The sequence below is a fragment of the Brassica oleracea genome, chromosome C8 (genome assembly GCF_000695525.1).
Source record: "Brassica oleracea var. oleracea cultivar TO1000 chromosome C8, BOL, whole genome shotgun sequence".
NCBI lineage: Eukaryota > Viridiplantae > Streptophyta > Magnoliopsida > Brassicales > Brassicaceae > Brassica > Brassica oleracea.
The window spans coordinates 40572765-40593873 of record NC_027755.1 but is presented as its reverse complement, the minus strand read 5'-3'; the positions used below and the strand labels follow the sequence as shown (position 1 = coordinate 40593873).

The 21109-nt window shown below is 36.8% G+C and overlaps 3 protein-coding genes and 1 non-coding gene across 5 annotated transcripts; 2 read left to right on the top strand and 2 right to left on the bottom strand.

The window, feature by feature from the left end:
- Positions 1-1709: 1709 nt before the first annotated feature.
- On the bottom strand, positions 1710-1783 carry TRNAN-GUU. The gene has a single exon. It is a non-coding gene; the product is annotated as a tRNA-Asn (tRNA).
- Positions 1784-4546: 2763 nt separating this feature from the next.
- On the bottom strand, positions 4547-5512 carry LOC106310294 (transcription repressor OFP12-like). Its single transcript, XM_013747532.1, has one exon. The coding sequence runs from the start codon at positions 5466-5468 to the stop codon at positions 4785-4787; it is 684 nt and encodes a 227-aa protein (XP_013602986.1). The 5' UTR covers positions 5469-5512; the 3' UTR covers positions 4547-4784.
- Positions 5513-12070: 6558 nt separating this feature from the next.
- Positions 12071-13497, top strand: LOC106310874 (non-specific lipid-transfer protein-like protein At2g13820). Of its 2 annotated transcripts, XM_013748109.1 has the most exons (5): positions 12071-12448; positions 12581-12607; positions 12758-12814; positions 12995-13060; positions 13160-13489. In XM_013748109.1, the coding sequence occupies exons 1-5, from the start codon at positions 12130-12132 to the stop codon at positions 13303-13305; spliced, it is 615 nt and encodes a 204-aa protein (XP_013603563.1). In that variant the 5' UTR covers positions 12071-12129; the 3' UTR covers positions 13306-13489. The 2 variants fall into 2 exon arrangements, with proteins under 2 accessions (XP_013603563.1, XP_013603564.1); XM_013748110.1 differs by lacking the exon at positions 12581-12607 and having other exon boundaries at positions 12078-12448; positions 13160-13497.
- Positions 13498-15194: 1697 nt separating this feature from the next.
- On the top strand, positions 15195-15965 carry LOC106309405. Its single transcript, XM_013746431.1, has one exon. It carries the CDS (start codon positions 15195-15197, stop codon positions 15963-15965), a length of 771 nt encoding a protein of 256 aa, XP_013601885.1.
- The last annotated feature ends 5144 nt before the right edge of the window (positions 15966-21109 follow it).

Here is a 21109-nt window from a genome sequence, read left to right as displayed (position 1 = left end):
TTCATTTATAACACACTTATTGCATTTAAGTAGTAGTATTATTTGTGTTACAAAAAAAAAAAAGTAGTAGTATTATTTAGTTTTGTTATCTTTTAATGACGATTGTAAATAACCTTTAATTCAAATAAATTTGCATGCATAGTTGACCAACCCTTTTAATCATGAACTGTTTTCTTTAAAATCTCGATTTCTTCAGTAATCAAACAATGTATGTTGAGATCTATTCGGTTCACTCAGTGACTACTTAACCAAAAAAACACATGATAATTTATCTAATGTTATTTTGATAGTAATTTTGAAATTTATGTTGACTATTTTAAAATTATGACTAATCAAGAAATAGGAAAAAACAACTGTTCTCTAAAATTGAAAATTTCAATTTCACCTCTGTTAAACGTACAAACAATCAATTCTGTACGATCAGCTCTGAATTACAATCTATTAACCTATTCAAATGTGAATTAGTTATAGATTTTGAACAGTGGTGACATTATTATTACAGTAATAATTGACTTAGCCACTTTTGGAAATATTATAATTAAGTTGGTCTGACGCATTATGTCAACAACAACTCACGTGACCCCTCAAGACTCTTACTTCTTCTCATTCTCACTAAACATTTCTTTCATATGTTACCAAACTTCCTACAAACTCGATTTCATCTTCTCCTTTCTGTTGGGTTCTAATATCTAATTTCAAATTTTGAAATCGAGCAGTGACAAGAAACAATGATACTTTCACTGAGCTAGTGGCGTTTGTTAACCATTCGATATTTAACGCATCATTTCACATTTTTACATATCTTTGACTGATCAAACAATGTAGTAGAGATGAATTAAGTGTTATGCCTTCTCTTATAGCCAATACATAGGTGATGACTTTTAACTGGTTCCTCCTTCTTCCATACGCGTTCGGAAAGGTAGTCAACACAAATACATTGGTATATTGGAGAAGGTAAATTGTTGGGATTGATTTATAAATGTGAGACGAACATAGCATGTATATAATGTTTAAAACATAGCAGATATAAAAAACAATAAAATGAGAAATATACAATTGCGTCGGCCCATGGACATTTGAATTTTTGTTAAAACACATAAGCATAAACCATACCCTATTTTCCCAGTATAAACAAAAAATTCCGTTGGCTCATGAACATTTCAATTTTTCAGTAACTGGTTGCCTCTTTCCACAAGAAGGGTAACATAGAAATTCGCTGCAGTTAGTAGATCAATTTCCTCACTAAAGGGGGCTTAATTGATCAAATCACAAACTATATGGTGCATTTTTATAAAGATGAATTACTATAAATATAATTCAGCTTCATTCATCAGCCGACAAAACATGAAAACAAAAGAGGAAGAATGTTACTTCTCCAGCTACACTCTTCGGCCCTCTCCAGTTGCCCAAATAATCACGAATCAATTCTTTGGCAGCATCAACTCCTTCGCTCTTTGTTTCATCCTTCTCCTCTGCTTGTAGTCCAGAAAACTCAAATGTGGCCTAGAACGAAGCACCGACACAGTTCAAGAATCCACGACGAGCAAACAAAGCACATAAAGATTTCTCTTGATGATCTTGGTCTGTTTAATTGCAATTTTCAAACAGTTAGAGGACAGAGCTTTTGTGAAAAATGAAATGCATACAAATTGATTCGTTCACGGGACTTGATTGATTCAAGAAGTCAAGAAGATAAAAATATAAAACTACGCTAGAAGGAGGGGTCGAACCTCCGACCTTGTGGTTAACAGCCACACGCTCTAACCAACTGAGCTATTCCAGCTTGTGGTAACTTAAATGCGGATAAAAGAAATGTTTAAAGTGCTACTATATGAATTTATACTATTATTTATTAATTATAAGTACGTTAGATATTTTTCACACAGGACATACAATTATATCAATCCCAATAAGTCGCATTTTAAATGCTAGACGTAAGAAAAACATGTATTATAATATCTTGAATATAATAAATTATCAATTTCTTAGATCATCAATTTTCAAGATGGATTTACTTCATGAATTGGATTCAGTTTTTTATTTAGTTATTTTGACTAAATTAAAATAAGGGTAACCATAAGAGCTAGAAGTTGAACTTGACTGGAGACACAATTATAAATGTAAAACGACTGCTAAAAATTATTAATGTGATATTTACAGTTTAGCAAAAAAAACGACTGCTAAAAATCATTGGTTCAGAAGGTTGAAGGAAAAAAACTCTTTTTTTTCGCCTTCGCAGCTATATCACATGTTTCAGTCAACCATATGTATTAGTTTAATTATTCTGATGAATATTTTTTTTACTGGAATCACCTAACAACATAATTAAAGGCAATATGTATAGTCTATCATATGCATATCATATATACGTAAAACACGACTCTTCTATATATCTAGACTTATCTCTCTCAAGCACATGTGAGCAGGACACATGTCACACAAACATATATACATATACTTGGCCAGGTAGAGTTGGAGACAAGCGCCCTAAAATCAGGCACTAATTTATACCAACTTACATTGTATAAGACAAGCAATTTGCTTAGTTCCTGCGCCAAAAACCGTATGCTTGCTTAAAAGATAATGTTAGTGTGCTTTTAAAGTCTTGCACAAATCAAATATACATAATCATATGCTTTTTATACTTATAATTTACTTTTAATAATTTGTCTTGGTTAATTGAGATATCTCTCATAATGAACAATTTATCAGTAATTCGGCTAAATATGCATGGACCTAGCCATAAGGCTTCACCCAACATCTATCTCTTAGGATTCTCTTATTTTGTTTTTGTCTCACCTTGTGTTATGTGTAATATCTCATGCATGGGAAGAATCACAATCTTAACAGATCTCAATATTTGTGAATACGAGTGATTAATATATTACTTTGTATATATCATCATTCCTAACTAAGCCATGTTTTGATGTGCTTCATTTCCGTAAAGAAAAAAACAATAAAATGGATGTGGCTAAGATTTTCTACAATGTTTAAGATTGATGTTCTCATTCACGGAATATATTTTTTATATAGAAACATTTTTTTAAATAGATTTCCTCTATTATTTACACAATTCAACTTGATATTTAGATATATCCAAATCTTAGTATTTTATGAACAAAATTAAGCTACTCTATTTCACTAAATAAGTCTTAAGAATATAATTTGTGACAAAAAAAAAGTCTTAAGAATATAATACACGCCTTTATGCGACAAGAGTCTCTCGATGCCTTAAGACTTGTGTTTTGGAGTCACTCTATATACTATATCCACTCAACCTTGTCCAACATTCATGTTCAAGTTTTATTATTCTTATAATTTTCTTGGACGCATTTAATTTGCCTCGTTCAATTATGCAGAACAGAAACTTATACAAATTTTATTTAAATTACGAGAAGTTCCAATTTCACAATCACGGTCATCTTATTGGTCGAACTCGTGTTTATTATGCTACTGTATGGTTCGTCTAGCTATGAGAAATGTCTATCGCCATGATAGCACTAAACCAGCGTATTGAAAAAACTGGTGATATTTTTATCCAACCTACAATTTACAAATCATGAATAAATAAAAAAAAAACTCTATGTAAAACTTATCATATATATGTCCATTTTAGTTCTTGTTTCGACGTGAATGTAAGTGAAAACAGCACGAAAAACATAAGAAAGTCAATCTATTTTTTTTAGATTCTATATATAATTGATACGTTAGGACAGATGAAATAGTACCAATTAAAATAAATGAAAAGAAGGGGGAAGCTTTCTCTCTCATCTCTGTTCACGCTCTCGAACTTTTTACACGGAAGAGAGAAAGCTTGCCGTTTTTGTTGCCGGTTTCTCTCCAGCTTTGCTTTCCGACGTTCGGGCTTCTGACTCTGGGCTGCGGTGGCTCTCATAGCACTGCTTCGCCGGCTTCGATTCCAGGAAACGGTGGCTTATAAAGCACCAATTTCGCCGACTTTGGTTTCGATCGTCGCGTCTTTCTTCATCTTCTTCACTGACTCTCTATCCCCTTCTCTTTTCCTCTCCTTCGGAAGATCGGAGCTTGTTGGATCGATTGAAGACGGTGGTTATTCTTCTAGATGCGACGATTCGTCAGACTAGAAATCTCGGGTTGAACTTCTGTGAGAACTACTCTGTTGGTTTTCCACCGGTTCGTTTTTCGCTGATGGCAGAGCTCCGGCGCTCATCTTCTCTGACTCCGGCGAAGGAAGTGATCGCTCGCCTTGACGCGTGTCCTGAGAACGCTGGGCATTCCTGCACGTGGTGGGTGACATGTTCGTCGTTTCCTTCCCAACGGTTTGCGTTTAATGGGCTGACGGCCCTAAGCGTTTGTTTAAGTTCGCTCTTTCTGTTTGGACCTTTTGTTGTATTAATGTTGTACTGTTTTGGGTTTCGTCCTTGTTGAGCTTAGATCCGTTAATAAATTTACCTGTGAAAACAAAAGAAAAAATATACCAATTGTCAGTCGACATAGTTTTCTTTGCTTGTCATGGCACTTACACCTGGCGATAATTTTATCACTTCAAAATGATAAAACGAGTATCAAAATTTCAGATGAAAACGATAAATCCACAATGAAGTTTCACAATACATGTTTTATTTTAAAAGGTTTAAAACAAATCTAACTGCATGCGATCGAGACAAAACCCCACGCCTCTCTCGATTTTCTCGTATCATTACACAATAATTACATTAAAATATTTTTTTTTGTCCTAAAGCGTTAATCCCAAAAAAACATAACATGAGTAGTTTTTTTACTACATAACATGAAAACATCCCACGTCAGCTTGTCCGGTGACCGTCCGATAAGAGAGAGACGAGAATGTCGGCGAAAGCTCTGATAATGAACTTATGCGTATCTGCTGCATTCAATGAGAGGTAACTGAGTAACAGCTCGTGCAAGAACTCGTAACGGCGAACATCTCCTGCGTCTGTAACGGCGTCAAGCATCTCCTGCATCGATCGCCTGAAGTCGTTGTAAGGATCAGGAGATTGAACGTATTGTTTCACGGCGGTTCCCCCAATGAGAAGCCTAGTAGTAGTCGTGGCAGTGGCAGTTTCGTAGTTAAACCGGGGACGGAGATCCGGCGAGTCGGTGATTAAGTTAGAACGGCCAGGGGAAGAGAAGAAGAAGCGACGGGAGGCGAGAACGGAGGTTAAGTAAGGAGGGGGAGAATGTTCAGGGGTAAAATCGTAATCATCGGATTCATCCAAGGACGCGGAAGAAGAATAAGCGACGGTGGAGGTCGAGGCAGTGAATGTCGTGGTGGAGGAAGGTTCGGCGTCGACGAGGTGCTTGGATATGGGTCGGTCAGCGGGGGAGGAGTCGTTGTAGAGGAGGTTGACGTTGTTGATGAGAAGAATGGATGAACGGTTGGGATCATCGTCGGAGGCGGCGGCGTCCGACGGAGATGAGGAGGGATTATTGAGATTTGATGGGAAGCAATGATGGAAGCTTTTCCACATGATTCTTGGCGTTGTGTTTTTTTTTAGAGAGAGACCATGGGATAATGTATTGAGCAAGTGGATTAGCTAGGTGGCCATGAATGTCTTTATATATGATGTACTAGTAACGACCATGTACTCATCTGCATACTTGTTTACTCCATGCATCGTGCCTTGCTGTAAAAGGTTAAAACCAAATTATATTAAATCTTTATCATGTCTACTTATTTTAGATGAAATACAAACTTACACAAAATTATGAAAATTATATGAATCATTACTACCGGATGCATGAAGTAAATCAGTTCATTTTAATTCTAATCTTAAATTGCTAATTTTGGTTTGTTAAATTTGGTTTTATATAGTAAACAAAACCCATATTCTGTTTTTTTTTGGTAAAAAAATCCATATTATATTTAGAGACGTGCTTACCATGGTTTAGAAAAGGCTTCTGCCTTAGGCCCCCACAAAATGTGAAAATTTTTAGGGTCCCTCATTTCATAAAATCATTCTGTAGAGCTAAATGTATAGTTTTAGGTAGATTTTCACATGATTCTGAATGTTTTTATTCTAATAAATTTCAAAATATGTTATAACTAAAATGTAAAGAATTAATTGAAGAATTGACACGGTATAACTCACAGTTCTGATTTTTGTTTTGCTTTTGTTACTACAAGAAAAAAAAAATAATACCTTTTAATATACATATTTTTATTTATCATTTCTTTAAACGACAAAATGTTCTATACTTTATCTACCGTTATTTTTATTCAATATTTTTTATTATCACTTTTCTTTTTATTATTTTATCATTGTATTTAAATGATTGTTTTTATCTTTCTAAATACCAAATCATTATTTTAACTTTCTCTAAAAATACCAGTTTTCTATTTATGATTTTAACTTTTACTTTTAAATTACAAATTAAAAAAGTATATATTTTTTATTACATATTGTAAAAATTTATTTTTTTTAAATTTGCCTTGAGCCCCCAAAAATCCCCGCACGACACTGATTATATTGTTGTTAGTGAATCTAATTATGATTTATGTTAAATTTTAATAAAATAAATTATCAACTGTAATACTACAAACAATCTATAAATAAAGAGGAATTCTCAGTTCGAAATATAATATTATAATTTAATAAGAAATTATATTTTTTTTTGTCTATAGTTTATGTTTTTTTTTTTTTTTTTTTTTTTTTTTTTTTTTTTGTTAACCAGGATGGGTTCAGGCCTTCGGCCTTAATCCCCCCCTGAGCCCGGAACCAGCCTGCGTCTGTACCCTCCAGGGGGCCTAAGTCATTCTGATGACCGGGGCTCGAACTCGTGATGGCGGGCACCTCAGCCGAGGTTCCTTTACCACCAGACCACGAGGCCCGGTTATCTATAGTTTATGTTGAGATAGTGAATCTGAGCTTGAGGAAGCCTACCTGTAAAACTACAGGACCACAAAGCTATTTGTTTGTTTATAATTGAAAGATGGAAAAGTAATTTACATAGAGATGAAGATATGTATATGTTTTCATTATCTAATGTGCCATAAAATGATAATGATTCAGATGATGAGGAAATATATCATAATAATAAGGGTAATGACTCCAGAGTTTATACTAGTACATTACTTTGGATATTACTATAAATTATAAAAAATCAGTATCTACTTCATTTCTGTATATAATTTTCTCTTCTTCTACATAAATACTTGAAAGTACATAGTGAAGGTCAATAATATGGATATATACACTTCAATAATTAGAATCCAAAGAAGTGTAACGTTTTATTGTCTTTTTGTATATCCACTTATTCTGAATATAATGGCAAAAACAAAATTCGTGGATGTAATTACTTCATTTCGTATTGAGATTTCAAGAAAATAATACACCGAGTAAAAATTGCAAAAGAAGAAGAATCATTGTCCTTGCAAAACAGCAATAACTCACGAGGGGGTATTTTCTTGGCTTACCTAAAGTGTGGTCATCTCATGACTCAAAGACGAGAGATCGATGTTTGTGCAAATTATACTGACTCACTGCACTGCAGATTTTTCCGCATCTTAACTAAGCTTTGTTTTTCCCTTCACTTCAAAGTACTCTTTTTTTTTCTTTCTAAAACTTCAAAGTACTCTTTTGATTAGCAAGACATTCACCAGATGATATGATGTCCGATGATCAGATGAATGTGCTCTGTGACAAGAATCGTTCCACAAGCATATCTTAAAACAAATTACAAACTTAGTTTCTTTTATATGTTACATAGAAAACCTATTGACTGTTTCGAATATAGTTAAGAATTAAATTATAGTTCAATTTTTTTTTCTCCAGTTAAATCGTGATGCTTGTCACTATGCTGAGATTTTTTTTTTGAACTTGCCTAAATTTTCGGCTTTCGTTCAATTTGGTTCTAGAATTTGATTTGATTCGGTAATTTTTTGTTCAATTTGGTTTCCGGTTTAGGTTGACAATCAATTAATTACTTTGGTTTTCTACTTTTACCTCCAAAAGTTATAATCAAACCTTACCAAAAATCTTACCAAAAATCCGAATCAAGCTAACCAAACTAACTAAATTTCAAACCGAACTAACCAAAATTAACCTAATTTAACTGAATTTATCCAATTTTTTTTTTTAAAAAGCTAAACTAAAATCTAACTGATATAAAACTTTGGTTAAGTTCAATAGAATTTTCAAAAGCCCAAATAACCGAATAATATCACTGAATACTACTTGAGAAATCTATACATGGCAACTTTCTTTAACCAACAGCGATACTTAGATTTTATCAATCTATATCGATGATACCCCCTGTCAAAACTGGGATCTGGGTGAGTGACAAGTCACACAACATTACTCATGAATATTTATACAAACAAATATTGATACTACATACTAGTTGGACAATAGTATGGGAAGTTATAAATATTATTTTAATACTAGGGGCCTTTATGACCGTATCATTGTTTGGTGTATAAATAAGAAGTGGTGTCAAGGTGTCAGATAGAGTGTACAACATTATTTAGCCCACAAGTTGTCATTTTCTTTGGAATGTACTTTGGGATCAATATCTATTTTTGTATTATTTTGAATTCATCATATAGTTTTATTGGATTTATCACAAGAGGAATCTCATCAAATGCAAAATGTGTGGTTGTTTTCCTTGGGCTGGGGGTATCAATCTCTCTATCAATCTCTATCACTTAGGGAGTTAGGGTTGTTGTCATTGTAGGGACATGTAAAAACTTGTCGACAAAAACGCTCCATTAGTGGGAGACCTATCAAGATTTCCAATGATTCTTGAAGTTGTGAAAGTTGTAGATAATGTCATAATACACAGTCCGATTCAAGATCGTTTTCAAACCCCCTTAATAAGTAATTAGTGCCGGATTGCAATGTTACAATTTTGTGGACTTACCAATCCCTATGAAGCAGCTGGTTAGAGTCCATTTGTTTATTTTACTAAAAATGATGAAACAAAATTTCAGCTAGAAATTATCAAGTTTATAAATGTCATTGTGTTTTCTATACAGAAGGGACTCTTCTAAGCTTTTTTTTTTTACATCAGTGATTCTTTTAAGCTTTATCTCACTTGATATACCCATGAATATACTAAAACACCTTTTGTCAATTTATTTACATTTTAAATGGTAAAAGTGATGGATTAACCAAAAAAAATGAATTATCTTTCAAATATGAAACAGCTACACAGTAAGTCAGTAACAGTCACAAGAACTTATGTTCATGACTATACGACCTAAAAGATGACAAGAAACCAAAAATGAAGAAACCAAAAAAGCTTGAAATGAAGAAACCAAAAAAGCCAATCCATTTTTTCCTCATAAGCTTCTAAGTTGGTGTCGTTGTGGTACCCTCACTACACTATACAGATTCCGTGAGGCTGAAAACATCCAGAAAAGCTCCCGGTTAACATTCTTTGCTGCTTGGAACATCATGTGTGCCAGAAGATCAGTTGCTAGTGACAACAAAGTCGAACCCTCCACCACCGAGCTTAGGTTATACTCAAGAAACCACGTGTTGGGATCAAGTTGCAGAACCGATGTGCTACATTTAGTTTTCTCCCACGAAGTATTGGCCTCACGTATAGAGTAACCGAATCTCCCTTCTGACCACTTCAAGAAGAACATCACAAACAAGAGAACAAGAACAAAGACTTACACAAACCGATACTAAACAAGTAAAGCATTGAGATTTGAATCTAAATGATTTACCTCAGTGACTCGGCCTGATAACACCGTGATTGAACTTGTGGAGAATCCTGATGTCTTCAAAGGCCATCCCCATATACTCACCTCTTCAGTGACAGATTTATACAGAACACATTTTGACTTCAACATCAGACCATCCTACAAAAAAAGACAGTAACTTTCAATCAACCACACGGTCTTTATTTGCCCCGGATTTTGTCTTGTTTATTTTACCGTCAGTTTGATATTTAAATATCAAGTCCCACAACGGTCTTCTGGTCTTTGGCGGTTTTGTTTCACGTAAAAGACTAACATACCCTTCATACGCAAATGAATTAGAACTACATGTGTTAGGCCATCTGCAGTGGGCGGTTCTTACATTGTTTCTCAATAACAAAGTAGACTAAAAATGGAAAAACAGATGAGAGAGGAGAGAGACGATTGTTCAGCAAGAAACAATGTTAGAATTGTAAGAGACGGCTGTGACAGATGTATTGCATCTAATGGTCAATTTATCTAAAAAATTAAAGGAAAAATAGGTATGTAATTAAAGCATTAGTATATTTGTTTTTGAGAGACGTGTAATGTCTCTTTTACTGGTATTAAAAGTGAACGATGATTATAAATGCATAGACAAAACGTCAAACGTTGATAATGTTTCCATACGACTAATTCATAACACTTCACAAGCTCTTTCTACATTTGGAACAACTACTAGTATTGGAGTACTAATTTATTTATTCATGGAACTTCCACTTCTACCATAACAAGAAATAATCAATGAATGTACGTGTTAACTAACGAACTCAACTCCAAAATGGTACGACGCTTGGCTTCAAGAAACCTTAGTGTTATTGATTTAATAATTAAAACATATAACCAAATCATCCTAATCTCTCTAGTCTCTTTTTAATGAGATATAGCACACATTTTTTTTTTTTTTTTTTTGTCAAGCTAACATTGCATTCCTTAAACCAGAGTTTACCCTCCAACATTGGAGTTTGTTACAGACATAGCTAAAGCCGATTTTGCCACAGAGTCGGCTTCAACATTGAAGTTCCTAGAAACGAAATTGAACGATATTACATCAAAATACGAAACAAAGTGATAGATATCAAACATGATACCGAACAGTTCAGGTTGAGTCCCTCTCTTCTTCAAGAGCTTAACCAGAGACAGGGAGTCGGACAGAACCACTAGAGATCGGACGTTTGAATAAACGGCAGTAGATACCGCACGATGAACAGCAATGGCCTCTGCCATTAGCGCTGAAGTAACATGGTTGTGAGCTTCGGAGACAGTTGATAGGTTCCGAGTGTTGTCACCAGAGAAGACTCCTCCAATACCACAACCTCCGGTCTTAGCATCCCAGGCCGCATCAACATTACATACTAGCATACCAGACTGATTTATTAGTGGAGGAACCCCTTCGGTACAATGAGGGTGGTTTGTAGAGCTACTAGAAGATGGAGCTTTTTCCCCCATTTGAGCCTCATTCCATTCTTTTGCTTCTTTAATGCTTTTGAGAACAATTTCTTGGGCTGTGAAAACTCTATTCTCAAACACCAGTTTGTTCCTAGCCTTCCATAAATTCCAGACTACCCAAGGCCATAGTGGAGCATTCAGTCCAGTCGGCGGTAGTGGGATGTAGTGATTCCCCTGTTTGATTAGTTCTGCTAGGGAAGAAACAGAGTTTGTAGGTCTTTTTGCGATCGGGACAAGACTCCATACTTCCTCTGCTATGGGACACTTGAGAAAGGCGTGAATGTCATCTTCATGTGTACCACAAGATTTACAGGCAAAGCTCGGAAAACCTCTCCTTTCAAGGTTAGAGCTCACCGGAATAGCTCGTTTTATCACCCTCCATAGAAAGTCCTTTATCTTAGGACTAGTCTTTACATTCCAGATGTCTTTCAGCCAATTAACTGGTTCATTAATAGTCGCCATCGGTTTGTCCGCTGTCATTGCCTTCCCATAACCAGTTCTTGTGGAGTAGTCACCAGATTTCTCCAGGAGCCAAATCATGGAGTCCGGTGCTTGTGTTGAGCTCGTTTTGATGCGAAGAATAATGTCCTCATACTGAGGGAGTATGCTCCTTACTTTCTCTAGATCCCACTTATTTGTAAGAGGACATAGCAGGTCTTTAACCATCAGGTCTTGACTCTCCATTGTCGGAGGACCGATAGGTTGGCCGGGTTGCTCGTATATGCGTGTATATATGATTAAACATTTATGGGTGATGGACTTTGATCTACAGAACCAAACCTAAACGCTAAAAAAACTAGCTTTCAGTGGTAAAAGTTAGTTAAGGTGGTTGAACTTCAAAAGTCAAAACAAAACCAACTTCCATGAATTACCTTATTAGCCTCCGCTAACCTCTATATATATCACTCGCACAAGGAATCATAAAACCTCATGACCATTTGGTCTTGAATAGAGAAAAAAAGATTCAGCTTGCCAAAACCACTAAACAGAACAAAATGGACCCCAAATCATTCCTAATCTCATCTCTAATCTTCTGTCTACTTTCAAATTCTCCAATACTGATGAGTCTTGCTCAAATCAACACTCCATGTTCACCAACCATGCTCTCTAGCGTTACAGGGTGCATGAGTTTTCTAACGGGAGGTGCTAGCTCTCCGACTTCGGATTGTTGTGAGGCTCTTATATCATTAACCGGAACCGGCATGGACTGTTTGTGTCTGATTGTAACCGCAAACGTGCCACTCGATCTTCCTGTTAACCGAACTCTAGCCATCTCTCTTCCTCGAGCATGTGGGGTCCCCGTTCAATGCAAAGGTACGTATCTAATTTGTTCTTTTTTTTTGAAATATTGAGTCTATTTTATATTATGTTTCCGCTGTTCTATATCTATATATATTTTTAATTTCATTTTTTTGTTAACGTAAACATTTTTGTGAAATCTCGCAGCTTCCTCAGCACTTCTTTATGCTCCAGGTAGATTGTTACGGATAATTTTACTGAGTTTGTTTAATCTCTTTACGAATTACTTTTTTATTTTATTTTTTTGAAAAAAGGCTTATCTTTACGAATTACTTTCCATATAATATATAAAAAAATAATCTCAATGTCGTTTATGACTTATAGGCCCTGCATCTCACGGTCCAACCACTTCCCCTCCTACAGAAACCCAATATCCTGAAGGTCAGTAACAAAATTGTAACTCCTAACCATTTCTCTCATAATTTGTTACATTATCGAGTTTATTGACATCACGTAGACCGGGTTATCCCGAAGGACCCGTAAATGTATAGTAAATATTTTTGCTGACCCGAGTATTAACAAAGTTCATTATTAATATTCATTAACATACGTTACTCTCAGGCCCTGCTTCTTTCGGTCCGGTCACTTCTCCGACAAGTTCGATGGATCCTGATGGCATGCCTGATAGTAAAGCACACTTTTTTTTTAAGACTTAAAAAGTGTTTTTTTCTAAGCATTTTCTCATCATTTGGTACTTATATATTCGAGTTTATTGACATTGAGCAGACGCGGATTTTTCCGGACCGCGCAACGGAGGTGACCCGAGGGAGCCACCAAAGACTTCAGCGTCGTCGCCTTCCTCTTCACTCTCTCTCAAGCTTTCGCCTCTTCTATTTGCTCTGTTTGCCTTTGAGTTTATCAGTTTCTTCTAATTCGTAATATATGATGTTCTTTACTTTCCTCTTTATTTGATTCTGGTTTTAGCCAGTCCCTTCTAAATCTCTATTTTAAAGTGCTTTCTGTAATGTTTTTTTTCTATATGGGACAACGCGTTATATTGTTGGCTATGAACTTGTATTTACATGCAAGATTGGTTATTAGTTTATCTAGAAACCCAAGTCCAACGATCATTACAAGACAGCGTCAGTCGCAATTGTCATAAAATATTTTTTTTCCTTCTTTGTGTAATTCTCATAACACTTGACATAAACCTTTTACTATAAAAAAACATTATAATATTTACTGTGGCGACACACTACAGTTGATTAATAAAAAGAACAAATCAGCATATTTTTCCTAGTTAATAAAAAGAACAAATCAGTCAAAACCATATATACAAGACGTTCTTGTTTCCTTCCTGTTATATAAAGGGGAAATTTACCATGCAGGAGTGAGACGTTTCTCCTTGGGATGCAAGTCATCTCCAGAATATCTATCTGAGTTCTCTGAGTATTTGTACGTTGGTGGGAAATAGATCTTTCCTTCGTTCCATCCTTTGAACACATGGCCTCGTTTCTTCTCCATTCTTAACTACAAGTAAACATTCTTCTTGAAATAAAAAACTTAATGCTCTTTGTTCAGACCACTATGCACAAACGTATCTGGTCGTTTTCTAGCAACGCTCTCCAGTTCTGCATAGGGCTTTGGCAGATCGGTAAGACAGTGCTATCCGGTGATTTAGATCGCCAAGCCATATTACACGGCTGGTAAAAAAGATATGATGAAATGGATCAAGATACTGGCAAGTATATAAAACAATGTTTCTTGAAGTATGGATCACTATTCTTACTCATGCTGAAGGATATTCTTAGGGGACTTGTCGTCTTCTGAGGTCTTAACGCGAGGAAACCTTTGTCTTCTTGAGTATCTCGATGACATCCGAGTTTCTCTTCAGCCATCACCTTTTTTTTTTGTGCCGAAGTCAAGTGAGTACAAACCAAGCAAAAGCTTGTTTGATGGAGCAACATACTTATTGAGATCGATCCCTAAAAAGAAGAGGCAAAGACATACGCTCACTCACAAAACAGAGTACTCTGTAATGAAGAACATATGTCCAAACCTTATTCCAGAACTATCCCATTAGTCCTATGCCAACACAAGATACTTTCATGTTCTTAACGTGTTTCCACAGGAATAGGGCAAGGCAAGGCGTGTGGTACCCGCTAGTTCCTGGTCGGTTATTGAGCGTTTTCCGGATAAGATATAGCCATTTATGAGCAGGTCCATTGTCTTCAGCTCCAAGGATATTACCAGCATTAAGAGGAACAATCACTTGAAACCTGAAGTAGACCAAAAATGATTCAAGAAAAGACTAAAACGAAGTTCATCAAAAGATGATGTGTGTTTGAATCATACCCGAGGACATACATATCTGCGGGAGCCGATGAATGAAGAAGCCAGTCATTAAGGTTTAATGTCAGAAGGAGAAGACTGTCCAGGTACATTCCATGTTACGGATTCTGCTCCAAGTGATCAACACCAAGATTTTTAGTAGCAATGGATCATAGTCTTACTGAGCTTGTTGGGATAAGCTTGAAAGAAGATTGAGAGAAAAGACAATCCTAATCCTATTTGTGTTGAGATTATAAAGAGATAAAGATAAAGAGATTGTGATATACCTAGATATGATATTACTTATAGGAAAAGGATTGTAAACATCTATATATAAAGATGTCGAGAGAGAGATGAGATTTGTGAGGAATATTGTGATTGTGAGAGCTTAAGTTTTTGAGCTAGTTTTCTTAAGCTAATAAGAAGAGATACATTCTTATAATCTGTGTGTTCTTTACAAAGGTTTACAACAATATTTGGTATCAGAGCTATGGGTGATATAGTAGTCGCAAAACCAAAGGATGGAGGCTCTTCATCGATCAAGTGCCCTACTCTTACTGCAACTAACTATACCGTGTGGGCCATGAGGATGAAAATTCTACTCAAGGTTCACAAGGTGTGGGAAGTTGTCGAAACCGAGGGTACAGACGACGAGAAGAACAATATGGCTGTGGCACTTATCTTTCAGTCAATACCAGAGGCGTTGATACTACAGGTTGGAGACCTAAACAATGCAAAGAAAGTATGGGAGGCAATTCGAACGAGACATGTGGGAGCTGAGCGTGTCAGAGAGGCGAGATTACAAACGTTGATGGCTGATTTCGATCGACTTAAGATGAAAGAGACAGAGACGATTGATGATTTTGTTGGCAAACTATCAGAATTATCGTCAAAGTCAATGGCACTAGGAGAGGATATCGAAGAAACCAAGCTGGTTAAGAAGTTTCTCAAGTGTTTGCCTCGGAAGAAGTATATACACATCGTAGCTTCCTTAGAGCAAGTCCTAGATCTCAAGACCACAAGTTTTGAGGACATTATAGGACGTCTGAAAGCCTATGTGGAGCGTGTTGCCGAAGATGAGGATAATCAAGAAGATCAAAGTAAGTTGATGTATGCGAACATGGAGCCACAACAACAGCAAGCTCGTGACTACAACAACAACAATTTTAGAGGCAGAGGTCGTGGAGGACGCTTCTTCAATAGGGGACGTGGTCGTGGAAGATTCAATGGACCAAGAGATGCATCAAGGCTCACGCAATAGGACACTGATGGAGATGTCCAGGAGCATCATGAAGCATATGTCAGTCCCTAACCGACTATGGGGAGAAGCAATCAGACACTCTACCTATCTCCTAAACCGCATAGCCACAAGAGCATTAAAGGATCAGACGCCATACGATCTTTACCGTGGGAGAAAGCCAAATGTGAGTCATCTGAGGGTTTTCGGATGCATAGGGTATGCAAAAGTGGACTCGAAGCTCTTGAAGAAGCTAGATGATAGGTCTCGGATGCTTGTCCATCTTGTATCAGAGCCAGGATCTAAGGCATATCGCCTCCTTGACCCACAGACAAGCAAGATAGTGGTAAGCCGAGATGTGATTTTTGATGAGACAAAGGGATGGAACTGGAAACGAGATAAGATAGAAGAAAGTAGTGATTGAGGTTTTGAAGTCACGGTCGGAGTGTTTGGAAATCATGGGATCACAGAACAGAACAATGTACACAATGAAGAAGAAAAGAAACCAATTGTTAATGGTGATGAGACAATTACCGCTAGTGATCAAGAAAGTAATGTAGAAAGCGAAGAAGATCAACCTCAGTTAAGAAGATCACTACGCGAGACCTCGAAGCCGAAGTACCTTGATGACTACGTCTTGTTCATCATGCATTTGGAAAATTCAAAATCTTCAAGAAACTTGTAGAGCACGAAACAGGAGAACACATTCAAACTCTCAGAACAGATCGGGGAGGAGAATTCGTTTCAAAAGAGTTTAATCTGTTCTGTGATGAGTGTGGAATTAAACGACATCTTACCGCTCCGTACACTCCTCAACAGAACGGAGTGGTGGAGAGACGCAATAGGACACTGATGGAGATGTCCAGGAGCATCATGAAGCATATGTCAGTCCCTAACCGACTATGGGGAGAAGCAATCAGACACTCTACCTATCTCCTAAACCGCATAGCCACAAGAGCATTAAAGGATCAGACGCCATACGATCTTTACCGTGGGAGAAAGCCAAATGAAACAATACGGTTGCTGATCAGTCTTGCAGCGTCCCACAGTTGGGAGATACATCACTTGGACGTTAAAACTGCCTTCTTACACGGAGAGTTGAAAGAGACAGTGTATGTTAATCAACCAGAAGGATTCGAGATAGAGGGACAAGAAGGCAAGGTATATAAATTAAAGAAGGCGTTGTATGGTCTAAAGCAAGCGCCTAGAGCTTGGAATGATAAGCTCAACAGGATCTTACTTGAGTTGAAATTTGAGCGCTGTCTAAAAGAGCCATCCGTCTATCGGAGAGCTGAAGGTAATAGTCTACTTGTCATTGCAGTCTACGTAGATGACTTGTTCGTTACAGGAACAAACATGAGAGCTGTAAACGAGTTCAAACTAGAGATGGGGAGAAAATTTGAGATGAGTGATTTAGGTAAGCTATCCTATTACCTTGGGATTGAAGTATGTCAACATGACAAGGGGATAACCCTGAACCAACATCGGTACGCCTTGAAGATCTTAGAGGAAACGGGTATGAAGGATTGTAATCCAGTGTTGATACCGATGGATGCTGGCATTAGATTGGCAAAGTCAGAGCAAGAGAGGGAGATTGAAGCAACGTTATTCAGGAAGACAGTAGGTTGTTTTCGATATTTACTTCACACCAGACCTGATCTAGCATACTGTGTTTGAGTTCTAAGCAGGTTTATGCAAAGCCCTAGGGAGTCGCATGGCGTGGCGTTGAAGCAATGTCTTAGATACTTGAAAGGAACAGCCTCGTATGGTTTAACGTTCGAGCGGTCGGCTTCTCACACAAGAAAGATAGTGGGCTACAGTGACAGTAGTTACAATGTAGACCCAGATGATGGAAGGAGCACAACGGGACACATCTTCTACCTTGGTAAAAGCCCCCATCACTTGGTGCTCACAGAAACAAGAGACGGTCGCGTTATCATCGTGTGAAGCCGAGTTCATGGCGGGGACTGAAGCATCGCGTCAAGCAATATGGCTCCAAGACTTACTCGCGGAGATCATGAGCATGTCGAGTGAAAGAGTGGTGATTAAGATCGACAATCAGTCAGCTATCGCTCTCACTAGAAACCCGGTGTTTCACGGTCGAAGCAAGCATATCCACCCACGGTATCATTTCATTAGAGAGTGTGTAGAGAAAGGTTTGATCGAAGTTGAACACGTTCCTGGCACTGAGCAAAAGGCGGATATACTAACGAAGGCTCTTGCGAGAATCAAGTTCAGAGAGATGAGAGAACTCATTGGAGTTCATGAAGTGAAGGAAGGACATTTCAAGCTTAGAGAGGAGACTGTTGGGATAAGCTTGAAAGAAGATTGAGAGAAAAGGCAATCCTAATCCTATTTGTGTTGAGATTATAAAGAGATAAAGATAAAGAGATTGTGATATATCTAGATATGATATTACTTATAGGAAAAGGATTGTAAACATCTATATATAAAGATGTCGAGAGAGAGATGAGAGGTGTGAGGAATATTGTGATTGTGAGAGCTTAAGTTTTTGAGCTAGTTTTCTTAAGCTAATAAGAAGAGATACATTCTTATAATCTGTGTGTTCTTTACAAAGGTTTACAACAATAGAGCTTCTCTGTGAAATCAAGAAATCATCAGTAAAAAACATTGTACTTTTTTTTTAGTTTTGATGATGCCATAAATGTGGACTACATGTATGGTTTTTACCAGTTTTAGGTTTCTTCATTGTGTTGGGCGCTTCCTCTGCTGAGAAGCTACTTATGCTCTCTGCTTCAACTTCTTTAATCAATATCAGAAACAAGATTTATCTCAGAACAGACAAAAATGAAACTGAAACCTAACTCTACAGGAAAAAAAAAAAAGAACATATAAAGACAAGAGAGAGTTTACCAACAGAAGCAGGATCATAAAGAGTTCAACTGGAAAATTTATAGACAATGGCCTCAACGGTATCCTACTTCACATTTCTATAGATGAGCTTTGCAAAAAAAAAAAAACAAGAATTCTTAGTCTCATATCAAATATTGTGCTGTTGCTTTCAAATTTACGAGTCTCCTTGTGCTCCTTGGTGTTGTTTAGGTGTTTCCATTGTCAATGCTGAGAAAAATGGGCTGAACGTGGAACTTGGTACGAGTTGGGATGGAAACTAATCCTAATAAAGTACTTAGCATCAAGACCATGGTTGTGTGTACCTCTTCCAGTTCAGGTACCTGCCTTCAGTTGCGTATTTTCATATGATAGAGGCTTAATATCTGATTTTGACACCACGTTCTCATGCCGACCCCAAGTTCCAGATGTAGTCTACTGATGCATTAGTTCTTGAAACAATATGACCCTTGAATAGCTAAAACGACAGGAACGTCCACGTTTGACATGGCCGCTGCAGTGTTCAAAGCTTCGCTCCGGTTAACCATATCCACCACCATTTCTGTGCGTACGATTCTGAAATCGAGAAAAATTGATAAACAGTCGTTTGTTGCAGCTCTTTTCTGTTTATATTAAAATTCTGGTATTTAGCGGTCAAAACATCTCTTCTACGTATCTTTTTAATATCGAACTTAGTTTTACTTTTACAATCGATATATTGTTATCTGTCTTTCCTTTCTGATACCAACAAAGAAACTAAACATGTCAGTAATCTATTTAAGTTTTCGTCTTTTTACGACATAAAAGTTTGTATGTTAACAATATAAATAATGCTTTGAAGTTAGGCATTTTTTGGTTTTTAATTTAATGAGAACCTATGCATTTGTTTCGTTTGTTCTCAAGAAGCAATGTATTTGATGCAATTCAAAAAGTTATTAAAGTTACAAAAGCTTATAATGGGAAAACTCATTCAATGTACTAAAAGACGATGGTTAAAAAATGGAAGCGGGAAACAGTAGGTAGTGTGTCTCTCTTTTTAAAGGAATCCATCGAGAAGTTTGTGACAGGGAAGCCGAAACTCCTACACTAGTTTGGTTCTGTCAATCCTGTTACAGCACCAGATTTAATAAATTAACTTTAGATATCAGTTGCTTGAGGCATTTGAATTCTTAGTATAGAAGTTTACCTGATAGCATCAGTAAAATAGCCTCATGCTGTCCATGTGCAGCCTCCTCAATCGGTAGAAGTCCCGAGCTAAAGATAAGAAAAACAATGCATAATGGAAGGATATACAAACTGAGTTTTCATTCTCCTTTCAGTAGTTGAGATAGAAAAGTCACCTATCTTTCAGGTTATGATCTGCCCCATATGCTATAAGCAATTTAGCTGCTTCATATCTTCCTACTGAAGCTGCAATGTGTAGAGGCGTTTGTCCAGCCTTATTTCTTGAGTTGGGGTTTATATTCTGTTTTAAGACACCCCGAAGTAACGCCACATCGTTCTCTAAGATGATTTGGCATAGATATTCGCCATTAGCATCTTCCCCAAGATATGCAACTTGTCTAAGTAATACTTCAAAAACTCTATCATGCTCATTTCTCAATGCGTTCACTCAAAGGAGTTGAACCACTGGAATCTGTTAATAAGCATTTTATCTTTAAGATTCAAAAATGCAAAATGGCAAAACTCAAAACATTGCAAAACAGAAAAAGCATATGAGTTACCTTTTTTGTTTACGTCTGCACCGTTTTCAATTAGGAACTTTGTTATCTCAAAGTTTCCCACGCTGGCTGCAACGTGCTAGATCCAATAGAAAGCCAAAAAAGAATCTCAAGTCTTTTTATAAACAAAATATATGTTAGGTCAATTACCACAAGATTTTAGATCCTTACCAACGGTGATCGCTTGCTGTAATCAACACAATTCACACTTACTCCAGATAGAACAAGCGACGTCACTTTGGCAAATTTTCCAGAGAAAATGGCATTGTTCAGCAGGGAAGATTTTATTCTGTCATCCTCTTCAAGTCTGAGACCAAAGTCTGAACCCGTGAGCCTTTCTAGAAAACCAAGGTCTCTATCCTGAAAAAAAATTCAGTGAAAGATGATCATACAGTTTGCTAAGCAAAGCATAACATAGACAACACTAGTAGAGATGACTTACCATCCTAACATTGTTCATTACTATAGTTGCGTCGTGAGCATAGGTCTCAAGGATTTCCAAAAACACTCTTTTACGGAGACTCATAACCCTACTTAACTCACAAGCTTGAAAGGTGTTTGGAAGAGCTTCATTGAGCAGAAGAGATTCTAACCCAA